Source organism: Phyllostomus discolor, chromosome 3, assembly GCF_004126475.2.
Source record: "Phyllostomus discolor isolate MPI-MPIP mPhyDis1 chromosome 3, mPhyDis1.pri.v3, whole genome shotgun sequence".
NCBI classification, from domain to species: Eukaryota; Metazoa; Chordata; class Mammalia; order Chiroptera; family Phyllostomidae; genus Phyllostomus; species Phyllostomus discolor.
The window spans coordinates 83,859,968-83,873,525 of record NC_040905.2 but is presented as its reverse complement, the minus strand read 5'-3'; the positions used below and the strand labels follow the sequence as shown (position 1 = coordinate 83,873,525).

General features: G+C 39.3%; 1 protein-coding gene across 1 annotated transcript in view; it reads right to left on the bottom strand.

Annotated features, from left to right (window-relative positions):
• The window catches only part of SNX24 (sorting nexin 24), a 140,940-nt gene that overhangs the window by 71,928 nt on the left and 55,454 nt on the right, over positions 1-13,558 (bottom strand). Inside the window, exon 2 of the mRNA XM_028514771.2 lies at positions 494-577. Within this exon, the coding sequence (XP_028370572.1) occupies positions 494-577 (84 nt within the window). The remainder of the gene's footprint in view (positions 1-493; positions 578-13,558) is intronic.

Below are 13,558 nucleotides of genomic sequence, written 5' to 3'. Positions count from 1 at the left end.
CAGTCCTAGCAAGTGGCCTTTATAATTCAACAAAAGGCAGGGAGCCTCTTTTTCACATGTTGCCCAAATGGTCCTTAAATACATGTGACATGAGTATTTTCTTTTCTGGGTACATGTAAGTATGAGTTGATTTTAATAAATTTCTCCCTATAAAATAAAATAATCATTTGCTTTTTTTCTTTTCCTTTTTGTAAAGCCCACTAAGTATATTTTATGGAGAAAACAGGTCTGAGTCTTATTCCTTCTGAGCCCACCATCCCCAGCACGGCACGCTGCCAGTGGCTTGCCGGCTCACATCTGTTTACCTAAGAGATCGTAACATAAGACCCACCTGCTCAGAAAGCACCTGTAAAGGACTAAATAATGCCTTTTAAAAGGAAATTTACATCATGACAAAAGACATCATACTGTTCCAAGAACTATTTGGGAGCCCCAGAAAGCAGTTTTAATGTTATACCATTTGCCAAACAGGGAAAAAGAGGGGGGAAGTTACCTTTTTGTGCAAGGCATGAAATTCGCTGTACCTTTTCTCAACAAAATGTTTTCTTCCATTCATTAGCACTTCTATCTTAAATACCTAGGAAAAAAATTAAAAAGATTAATTCCACCAGTTCGAAACCTTCAATTGTCTGATGTGGTAAGTTTGTGACCATGATATATTTCATCCCTTTAATTACAGTAGCTGATCCCCCAAAACCCAGAAGGCTCAAGAGACCCTGGGCCCAGCAGCACTGATTAATGAGCACTGGAGCCGAATGCTCACTAACAAACTGCAGTATCCCTGTAAACGTGTCTAGAAACAATGCAAACCTAAATGCCTTAACATGCACCTTAACTTTTTAATTACAGGATGTTCTTCCCGTAACATTATTTCACCAAACACAGATGACAGTATTGAAATAGAAAATGTGATACCACAGCAAGAGTCTGGTAAATATCGAAGACCCGCAACACGCCACAACCGTTGTTTCAATCACTGCACTGCTGTGTCATCTCTAAGACAACCATGCAGACGACAGTGCATTTTAGGTTAATTTTTCCCTAACCTGCATATTCATCTCTAGTCTCAGCTGGGCTTATTGTGCTGTTTGCAAAACAAGGAAAATGTGGTAAAGGTTCATTTTCCCTGCATGATGCGAGTGACAGCTTGTGCTCCCGCCTCCAGAAGGTTGAAAGGCCAGATGAAAAGGCTCTCTGTGTGCAATAATTAGTGGGCACTAACATGACATTTTCTTGATTCTCAGGTCAGTGGGTCAAGTCTGGGAACAAGGGATGAAAAATATTGTGAAATGCTCAGGAAAACACAGTGTTAAGGTGGGGTGGGGAAAGGATGCTGAGGGGGAACCAGAGAAATGGTGCTGTGGTATTTTCAAGTTTGTCATTGGCTCCTGTCTTGTGGGTGAGAGTTTGTCAATATGGACAGGAGGAAGTATTGTTCAGTAACTTAGTAATAAGCTGAATTTCCCGTTTCAGCTGCCCTTCTGAAAAACACACAACAAAGCTAAAGTTGAGTTCACCTGAAGCTGAGAAGTGTTCAAGGCAAGCTTGTTCCATCCTTAAGAAGAATTTAGCACATGCCATACAAGGCCACGCGCTGTCATTATAAACCCAGATCCGCGTGGCTCCATACTTCTGCTCTCTGTATAAACATGCCCTTTTTGGATGGCTAGAAATTATGTCATCAAGCAAAATGTGTTTGTATTTCTGTGCTCCTTCTAGTCAGAACCCAAATTTTCTGTTGCATGACTTAGTTTAGGAAACCTACTTTTATTAACTAAGTGGTAAATGTTTACTTATCTAATCAATATTTTAGTATAACATTCAGTTTTTCAAGTAATCTCCCTAAAATACTTTTCTTTGGTGAATTTGTGAGAATATTTTTTTCGAAAAATATACATCTATGCTTCAAACTCTAAGATATACCTACATTTCTTAGAAAATAATTGTTTATTAGTTCACTAAAGAAAACTATTCTTCTCCAAAGGCCCTGCCAGGAACAGAATGAAGAAAACGCACTGAGCACACAAACAAAAGCAGCACAGCTTCAACTGGGGGGCTTGGTTAATAGGATGCAGAGCCTCCTTTTTAGTGTCAGGTCCCAGATTTAAATCAGGACAATGTGGGAGCGTTGAGAGTCGTTTCCATCTGCTGAGCTGCATGAAATAAAGAAGTTATGTTCTGAGTCCAGTTCCTTGAGGCTTCATCACAAAAACCACCACTTTAATTGGCATGTTTGCTGCAGGATCTAAAGAAGGAGAAAGCTGAAGACTTGGAAAGGTTCAACCCACTAGGTCACCCCTCAAGGTGCCCCCTCTTGAAGGCCAGGGAAAGACACATGACACAGTGGCTGCCTCGTGGAACGTCACCTCTTCTGTTGACCAGATGGTTCCATTACCAAGTTCCACAGCTGCTTTTCACAATCACTAAAGTTGTAGGGGTTGGGGGAGGATGCACACACACATACAGGAACGTGTGAGAAATTTCAATACTAATATTTTTATGTTGCCATTTTAAAAATGCAGAATATGTCTAACATTGTTATTATTTTTTTCTTTTTAATTCTGGGAAAACATCTTGGAAAGGAAGCTTGTTAATCAGAATTTCCATGACAATGTGAAGCAAAAATGGAATCAATTTAATAAATCCTATTTTCCTGAATTCCTGAATTCCATACTAGACTTTTTTTTTTAAAGATCTGTGATATGTGTTGTTCCTGCTCCCTAGAAAACCTTTCTTCTGCTTTGGGTTCCTGGAAAAATCTTCCCAGTTGTTACCTGCCTCTAAGGTAGGGGCAGCACTGGATGATGTTTGGAAACCTCCAAGCAGTATCTGGCATTCATTCATTTATTTTTTTTAACAGATACTTCCTGAGGGCCTACAATGTGCCCAGGAGTTAGTATTCAGCAGGGAACAAAACAGGCAAGTGTGCAGCCTTCGTGGAGCACACAGCCTATCTAGTGAGAGAGGCCGACTACAAACATATGAACAAATACGGGGACGTCCAGGAATGAGAAGAGCTGGGAAGAACAACACAGCAGAGCAATGAGCCAGAGCTGGACGAGGGTGCCGCTTTAGACAGTGTGGTCTGAGAAGGCCTCCCTAAGAGGAGAGGCGGTGAGAGGTACAAAATCTGAGGGGGATGCCAGGAAACTAGTATATAGGAATTGAACAGGCTGCCTCTGGCATTTCTGACTAGGAATGTGTGGACCAGGACTATCTGTTTTCCTTCCTATTTAAAAAAAATTTTTTTTTTTAAGTTAAGTCTAGGGCACAGTGATTTCCACTTATGGTCAACACGCAATAACTGAGAACAGATTTCACCTTCCACTCGAAACAATTAAAAAACTAGATTTTTTTTCTTTTGTCCAAAGAGCTATATCAAAAAATACATATTGCTACAAGAAATAAACAAATGGGACTACATCAAACTAAAAAGGTTTTGTACAGCAAACCACCAACAAAATGAAAGACAACTCACTGAATGGAAGAACATATCTGTCAAAGATATATTTGATAAGGGGTTAATATCCAAAATTTATAGAGAACTTAGAAAACTTAACACCACAAAAAAAAAAAATAAACCAATTTAAAATGGGTAAAGGACCTGAATAGACACTTCTCTAAAGAGACCATACAGATGGCCAATAGACATATGAAAAAATGCTCAATGTCACTCATCATCAGAGAAATGCAAATAAAAACCACAATGAGATATCTCTTCGCACCTGTCAGAATGGCTATCATCAATAAATCAACAAACAACAAAATGCCAGTGAGGTTGTGGAGAAAAGGGAACCCTAGTGCACTGTTGGTGGGAATGCAGACTGGTGCAGCCACTGTGAAAAGCAGTATGGAGACACCTCAAAGGGTTAAAAATGGAGCTGCCTTCTGACCCAGTGATTTCAATTCTGAGAATATATCCAAAGAAACCCAAAACACGGATTCAAAAGAATATATGTATCCTGATGTTCACTGCAGTGTTACTTACAATAGCCAAATTCTGGCTATGGGCAGCTCAAGTGCCCATCATTAGATGAGTGGATAAAAAAGCTGTGGTACATTTACACAATGGAATACTACTTGGCTGTAGAAAAAGAAGGAAATCTGACCTTTTGTGAAAGCATGGATGGATCTAGAGGATATTATGCTAAGTTAAATATGCCAGTTATGGAAGGACAAGTACATATGATTCCACTTATATGTGGCGTCTAATGAACAAAATAAATAAACAAAATAGAAACAGACTCATAGATACAGAGAACAGACTGACAGCTGTCAGAGGGGAGAGGAAGGGAGTTGGGGGTTGGGGTGAAATAGGTGAAGGGATTAAGTAATCACCCCCCAAAACTCACCAACACAGACAACAGTATGGTGATTGCCAGAGGGAAAGGGAGTGGGGGGAGGTAGAAAATGGTAAAGGGGGGACAAATGGTGATGGAAGGAGACTGGACTTGGGGTGATGAACACACAATACAATATAGAGATGATGTATTATAGAATTGTACACTTGAAATCTATATAATTTTATTAACCAATATAACCACAATAAATTCAAAAATAAATATATAAAAAACTGGATAAAGTACATGGGGGAAAGAGCTCTCAAGATACTGGACACAAGGAAATGCAGACAGTGAGATGTGGGAAACAAACAAGATGAGCCCTGTGATTACCTCAGGCAGGGCCCTGAGGTCCCCTGAGGTCAGGGGTTGGAGGCTGGAGTGAAGGGAGGCCAAAATAATTTTCTCTCCAGCATTTAGATGAATCCTCATCAATACACAGGACTGGGGAAACTTTCCAAGAATGGGACAAGATTAGAAAGGAGAGTGCTGAGAGACCACAGACAACTGGGCACAGTACCTGTTCCCCAAAGCCAGGGCAGAAAACCTCACAAGTCATGAGGCATTAGTTACTCAGAAGGGACTTGCCTTGGTAGTGGGCAAAATTAACTCCAGACTAAAAGCTCTTTTAGCCCAGCGTAACAAACCTTAAACATGAGACCTGAAGACAGCAAACTGTTTCTGGGCACTTTAACGACATGCCAGAACAAAGCTCAAGGATATTTTTAGGAACCTAAAAATACCCTGCACCCACCAAGATAAAATTCAGAATCTGGCATCCAATCAAAAAGAGACAGAAAAATATGACTCATAATGAGAAGAAAAACCAATCCACTGAAATAGATCCTGAAATGACACAGATGATGAAATTAATGAACAAAAGCATTACAAGCATTGCTACAAGGGAAGGTCTCATATTCAGGAAACCAGAGGAGAGGCTGACCATGTTCAGTGGAGGCGTGAAAGACATAACGAGACTCGGACAACAGGCCTGGTCCTGTTGACAAAATCAACAATGTTTCTGATTTAATTAAAAAAAAACACACACAACAACTTGATGGATGAATAGCAGATCAGACATTGCCAAAGAAAAGATTAGTGAACTTGAAAACCTAGCAGTAGGAACTGTCCAAAATGAAATAGAGGGAGGGGAAAAAACTACAGAATAGATAGAGCATTAGTGAACTATGGGACAACTTTAAACAGTGGCATATGTGTGTAATTGGAGTAGAAGAGAGATGGGGGTAGGGTTGGGAAGAAAGACAAATATATTTGAAGATATCATGACCAAAAATTTTCCCAATTTGGTAGATACTAAAACCCCACAGATTCAAGGAGACCAATGAACCCAAGGCATAAGAAACATGGAGGAAAAAAACCCCAAAAACAAAACCCTCAGAAGGCACATCATAATCCAATTCTGTAAAACCAGTAAGAAAGAAGACCTGAAAAGCAGCCAGAGAGAAGAGAGATTATTACATAGAAAAGGAAGAAAGATATGTTCAATGACAAATTTATCAAATATCTCTATAAATAACCAAGCTTACAAAAATGATACAATGCATATATATTTGGCAATGTTTTAACTTGATAAAAATATGTTCTATGTAAACTATCATGTATAAAATAAAATGTAGAATTAAAAGCTAGTTAAATCTTTAATAATTATTTTAAAAGAATTTTGGTAATTTCTTCAGTAAATGATAACAATACTAGTGACAGCAATAACAACAAAGACTCTCATAGTATAGTACCTATTAAGTGCAGGCACTGCTCTAAACTCTTTGCTCATAATACTCACTCATTTAATTCTCGCAACAATCCCACACGAGACAGGTACTGTTACCTCCAGTCTCTGTGTGAGGAAACTGAAGTATGGATTAAATAACTTGCCCATAGGAGAGCTGCAGTTTGAACCCAGAGATGTGGTTCCTCAATCTGCCTTCTTAACCACTGCACATGACTGACTCCCAATGAAAAATTCCTTTACACAGTCCTATGCACTGGAGAAACTGAACATTTCAAAACCAGGGAAGCCCAGACACATTCTAGAGTGATGACAGATCTTGGCAGCCACTCTCCTCCAAGGTTCCGTCCCCTGGAGGGGGGTCTGCGGGATCACAGGGCACCGTCAGGGGTGGGTGGGGCAGGACCTGAGGTCTGCTCCTCTCCATCAAACCGGGACACTGATCTACCTGAAAAGCATACACCTCTCTAGAGCAGAAGGATACTTTTAAAAATAAATTACTAAATCTGTACTGTTCCCACACTTGATTATATAATGAAAATATAATTATATATACACACATATATAATTATAATATCGGGAACATTATCATGCTCAGTTTTTAGAATCAATGCACACAGCATTGAAGGCAATTATTTTTACAGAAGAGACTGTAAATATTTAAAATGTTATCAGTGTAAAAAAGCATGACATAATGAGCAGAAAAATAAGAGATGAATGGGGGAGGAACTGGGTGAAAAGAAGTAAATGTGATACAAACTTTTTCATCTTACATAACCAGCAGCCAGAGGATATTGACAGAAACTGCTGGATGAAGGAAGTGGTTCAAGTTATAACGTAAATAGAAAAGTTATAGTATTAATTTTTAATGATGAAATGGAAATTGTATATGAGCAAAAATTGTGTAGAGAGGAGGGAAATACAGGGGTGCAATGAACTACTTTCCTATTTCAAAGCAGAGAAAGAACAGATTTTGTGAGATTCATGCATAAAGAAACAGAGAATACAGGTATGCTATTTAGACTTATGGTACTTAAATCAGAAATTTATCAACTAAGTTCTGGTTCTGAAAGGTATCAGATATTTTATTTTTCCTTTTATATGCTGATGTAGTTGTACTTTTCTGATTAATGTATTACTTTCAGATATCCTGATAATGACATGATTCCTGCTAAATGTTTCCATTTTAAATCTCTCTGGTGAGGCAGGACTTTCTTGAGTTTATTAATATTTATAGGATTACAAGTTTTCAGTCTAAACTCTAGTACTGATTAATCTTAGCTGCAGCTTCTTGACTGATTATTTGATTATGAAAAGTCTCCATTTTTCTTTTCCTCTTAAACCATAGCTACATGACACAAAACCAACCAGTCAATTCAGGGCGAGAGGAAAAATGCATTCAAATACACCAGGTCATACATGTTGGTTGGCTAACATAGGTTTTTAAAGTTATTATTGGTTTCAATGTCACATAAGTTTGACGTACATGTTCTATAAATGTGAATACTGCTCCTTCTTTGATTACCTGAGTTGTTGTGGCAATAAATCGCATATTATGTCAAACAATTAAGAATTCTGGAAGGAAGGTACCATATGAACTTCATTATTGCCAAATGAACTTTATTATTCTCTTTTACGACCTGCTTTGAAGGAATAAAAATAGAGAAATTTTATCTGCACTTCTTACTAATTTGGGCAAATCGAGATGTGCTTGAGTCATTACTAAACTAAGAAGGATAAAATGACGTCTGCTGTACCAGGTGTTTTTTTGGAAAATAAAGGCCTTGGTGCTTTGTACGATGCTTTGAAATGGAATGAATCCTTACTAATTATGAAGTGACAAAGTCTCCAGCAGGAAGCACAGGTGATTTCCATGAGTACATGAGGGCAGCCTTCCTCACAGGCTGCTTAAGGAAGGAACTTGTGGTTGAAATACTTGTCTTACTGTGGAACAAAAAGTACTTCCTTCTTCTCTCAACCTATTTAGCTACAGATGGGTTGTACCTCCTCATCACAAGTTCATGGCTTCAGCAAAAAGGAGCAACTCTGTCCCCCAAATCCTCCAGACTCTGCCTAACCCATCCACCCACAGCTTTCCTCGAGGAGCTAATCACAGCCAAGTCCTTGGTAAGTCCTCCCCAGGCTGGCCACCTATGGCACAGAGCAAAGTCAAGGACCATGGTGCTCGTGCACACAGGTGAACCTCTCTAGGCCGAGGAATCCAATCCTACCTCCTTTTGGGTGTCCAGTGAACTTCCACCTCCATTCCAGAGCCTTCTAGAGCTTCGGGCATCGCTGTCTGTCTCCCTTATACCCCCTTCAAACAGATTGTCTAAATGGCACAATCAAATTATTTTTTTTAACTTTTTAAAACAGATTTTATTTATTTATTTTTAGAGAGGGAAGGGAGGGAGAAAGAAAGAGAGAGAGAGAGAAACACCAATGTGTGGTTGCTGGGGGCCGTGGCCTGCAACCCAGGCACGTGCCCTGAGTGGGAATCGAACCTGCGATGCTTTGGTTCGCAGCCTGCGCTCAATCCACTGAGCTACGCCAGTCAGGGCACAATCAAATTATTTAAAGTGCAGTCACACTCTCTAATTTTCAGCAAAAGTACTACTCTTGACTATTTCATAAAGATACGTTTTATGTGCCAAATAAACTGGAAGTTTTGAAGTTTTCTTTTTAAGGAAATGTTTCTTGCAGAAAATTTATTCTAGTTGGTCAAAAAATATTGTTCATAAGAGCCTGCCAGCTACAAAGGCAACTCTGTAATGCAGCCCTTTTATTAAAAAGAAACTATTAGCCTAAATAACTACTACGGTTCTGGAGAAGCTGCTGATGGTGGAAAGGGCTGGCCTGGGGTCAGGCATAGAATCACTAGCTGTGTCTCCTTACAGATGCTGCTTAGCAACCATGAGCCTCAGTTTCCTCACTTGTAACATGATAATGATAAAACATATTTCTTAGGGCTGGCGATGGAGCGAATAAGTAAGACAAGGCATATAAACTGCTTAGCACTCAGCCTGGCACATGCTTGCTGTGCAATACATTTTAGTATCCAACTGAGTATCACTGGGTTTCTTACAAATCTAAATAGAATCTGAGGTTATTAATAATCTTTGTTTCTCTAACACACCATGAAGTACTCCAATGTGCTAGATATATTTTTAAAAAACTATATTTTTGCTAAAAACCTATTCAATTCAAAAGCTCAAAAACTTTAAGGTACTCATCCTCTCCCTGCATACATGTATACATGTGTGTATATGTATGGATAAACACACATACACATATACATGTACACAAATACATATACATATATATGCCAATAGATTTTTTTCCAAGCAAAAGAAATTCAAAGAGTAAGCTTGGGTGTCTGAGAATTACTGGTCTTGTTTGTGATGAGTCCGTATTCAGATGAGATGAAGATTCTCCTGTGCTTTCCCAAGACCGAACTGACAGTCTTTACTGGACCCAGAAAGGGAAGGCTGCTCAGCTACAGTCTGCAATACACCTGCCACTTTCAGAGCCTTGCTGCTCAGTGAGGAAGACGGGCAGAGAGCAGGTGGAGAGGGACAAGCTCTGTCCATAAAAAAATGCAGACCATTTTGTGAATCTGCAGTTGAGGTTCCTCCACACGCAGAGGCACCCTGCTCCTGCTGAGGAGAATGCAGCTTTTCCTGTTCTACAGACAGGTGTTGTGAGAAGGCATCCACACAGCGTTAAAATATCCACCTACAACAAGAAGGTAAGCTCTTAAATATTGTAGGATTCTCAGCCTTCTTTCAAAATTCAGAATTTAATTCTTCTCGAGAAAAAAATATTTGTCAAGTATTTTACTCTCCCAAGATATACTTGTTTTAAAAACTGTTACGTTGTGTCAGATGGGCATGAGACTCATTGGGGCGATCCCTTTGTAAGTTACATAAATGTCTAATCGCTATGTTGTGTACCTGAAACTGACATAATATTTCTTTGTCCAAATATTCCTGAGCCTTTACTATACGCCAAGCCTTGTTCAAAGTCCCAAGGAAAGTGACAAAGAGCTCTGCCCTCATGAAATTTATGTTCTAGCAGGGGAGATAGATAATAATATATATAAAAAATAAGTAAATTATACAGTGTGTTTTAGAAAGCGATTTAAACAGAATGGTCAGAGTGGGCAACATTGAGAAGATGGTCAATGAAGACTAGAAAGTTGTTATCACAGGCCCTAACTTAGTAATAGTTTTTATTTGTCATTTATCTGAAAAGTTAATCTATTTAAAAATACTCACAGATACCTGACTGTTTAAAAGCTAAGTTTCTCTAATAAAATGTACATTAATTAAAAATTAAATACAGAAAACAATTAAATACGGAAGTCTTAGATTTCTGTATTCAACCACCTTTTCCAAACCCATGTAACACACACTAGTGACAAAGACCAGCAGAAGTTTGGAGTCTAACGAGGCCGGGCCTCAGCATCTATCACTGTCGTCCTTCGTGTAGAATCAGCATTTCTGACCCTTATATAAGGAGCTGCTAAAAAGGGGAAAAAATTCCAAGTGCTTCTCATATTGATTTCTCTTACCCCAAACAAAGAGATTCTCCTAGTTACATGATATATCATAATCACTTAATTTGTCTGACTCCTTTAAAGAAAGAACAATGGATTCAAGAAAAGGTGTTGACTTGCAAAAATATAATCATTTTGCAAGTTTACATGGCTTGTGTGGGTCATTTTCCCTTAGTAATATGACATACGTGGCCTACAGAGAAACTGTAAATGTAAAACTCTAATTCATGCTGTTCCCAAGAGCCCGCGCTAAGTCTGAAGCAGCCCACACCTGCAAACTCCCCCAGTGCTCCCGAGGGCGGGAAGGGAAACCTCCTCCACAGGCCTCACTGCTATGTTCAATGTATTAGACGTTCACAGTTAAATCACCAACACCACCTGGCTGTGAACACTTTTTCCTTTCACTCCACAGTGTTTCCACGTGGACGGAGCCAGTACTACGGTAAAGCTCTCTGTTGGGCATTTTCTCACAGTGGACCACACTGTGAGATTTTAAGGAAACTTTTTGATGAAGTCCTTTCTTGGGGATAAAAATGGCTCACAAGATAGGAAACTAACACCTCCAATCACAACTCATTCAGTCCCTTCCCAAGCATCTGGCAGGTGCCCGAGCACTCCACGCCTCACTGTGGCTCTGCCAAGGCCGCCCTTTTACAAACTGACTCACCGCATCAGCCTAACACGGACACATGAAAACATTTCCAGACACGTGAGCTGCTCGGCCCTTGGAGAAAACAGTACGTCCAATTTAAATACAGTTGAGAGTGGGAGAGGAGAGTTGTATTAGTTTTATTATGTAGCTTTTCATGGGATATATCACAAGAGTAAATTAATCTAAATATTTATGAAGAATAGAAATAGAACAAAAGTATATGAGGATGCTTATTTATCAAATAATATATAGACAGATACTGATATGAATTATTTGTTCAACACAGTGGCACCAAATCAAAACCAAAATATGAATTTTATAAATAAAAAGAATATTTATATTTATAATCATAAAAATTATAAACAACCTTATATTTATTAGAATGGCTAATAAATGATAATACTTTCATAACATGTTTCAGATTTATTAACATAAAGTGGTATTAATCTTATCAATATTTTAATAAAATAAGAGCAGACTATAGAAAGAGTACAGTGTTTCATGTTTAAATGAATATATATGCATAATAGTGCACGTGCATATATACAAAAAAGGCTGGGAGAAAAAAAACACCAAAATGTTTTGGAGGCATTAGGGATAACTGTTTTTCTTTTAACTTTGCAGGGTCCTCCCCCATTTTCTGCATTGCAGATGTATGTCTCGTATTATTTGCTGAGAGTAAAAACATGCTATGCTGAGAAAGCTAAGCTGTAAATGAACTGTTCTAGGTTCCGGGTCCCTCTCTGACACGCAGGAGCCAAACAGACAGAAGAGTCACTAACACTAGTCCTCTTCATTATATATGATGTGAGGGGGTTGGGTTGACCAGATGCTTTCTAACATTAGTAGTTTACTTATATATAACAGCTCTGTTGCTTTGTCACACATATATCTCCTTATGTCTGATCTAAGGTAGAGACTGTGCCATATGTACATATTTTTTGCCATTCTTTACACACTGAGCAGGTCAGACAAATGTGAGTTCATTCACAGTGAACCATCCATGCTTACTTTCCTGCTCAGAATCATTATTTTCAGGATCAGATTCCATTTGGGCAGCTGTCTCACACCTATCTCTCTCGTACCAAACAGCAAACTCAGTTCTCAAGGCAGACCACCCTACCCTCCACCCCATCTGTCCTCCCCTACTCTGCAACCTGGTGTGCAATTGCTGGCTGTGAAATCACGGGCTCTATTGAGGTTAACCTGGGCCAGAGAGTGGTTTACAGAAAGACGGACCCACACACCTTCTGCTCACTTCTCATGCCTTCTCATCCCACAGCCTTCTTTTTGTCTCCAGACTACTCACTCCAATCTCTCTTCCTAAGCTTGAAAGGGAATAAAATAGAGCCTGTGTGTGACTATGTATCTTGTCCTCTTGTCTTGGAGGGACACGCAAACATCCTACTGCCAGAGGCTGTGCGAACACTCGCACTCCTTCTCTGGAAGGGTGGATATGACAACGGGACACTGTTAAGAGGATTCAGCTAGGCCACCCATGATAATGGGAAACATAAAATCAGGCCCACAGTTTTCTACAGTTCTTATAACCTTGTGCCTCTGTCCTATGACAAGGGTTCTTGGGGCCTCAATACGTGTGATCTGTATGGCCCAAGTCTGGCACTGGGCAGGAGCGTGGGCTTCAGCAGGCTGCCTGGCCCATCTCCTGGCTACTGTGCAAAATCACATCATCCCTCTGACAGGTGAAAAAGAGGGGTCAGTTTTGTGTGTGTGTGTGTGTTTTAGTTAACATCATTATATATCAGTTTTAATTATTTTCCTAATATCTAAACAACCTTGAGTTAATCTACTGTTGGGATCTCTTTAATACATTTTCTGAAATAAAACTAAATGACTAATTTTTCTGGCCAATGAAGTCAAAACACTACACAAAACACCACAGAAGCAAGTCAAAGGCAGCTCTTCCGCAGTTGCAAGTTATGACCCCAAAATGGGTTTTGTACTTTTTTAAATTCAAAGATATTCTCACTTCATTAACACAATTCTTCATTCTTTTACTTCTTTGTTAGCACCATGGGGAAATTCCAGGCTTTAAAAGATTCAAATGACTTGTATCTAAATCAGACCTGGACGCACTCTGCTCGACATGCCGATTTACATGAAATCTCATAGAGTTTCTCTGCTGCCGCGAGACGCGGATGCCACTGCCCATCAGGCCCAAGTTTGCCTCTTTGCACAAACAGTCCAAAACAGTTTTCCTGATCCCTTTCAACTTGAAGTGTTGTCAATATATGGATTGT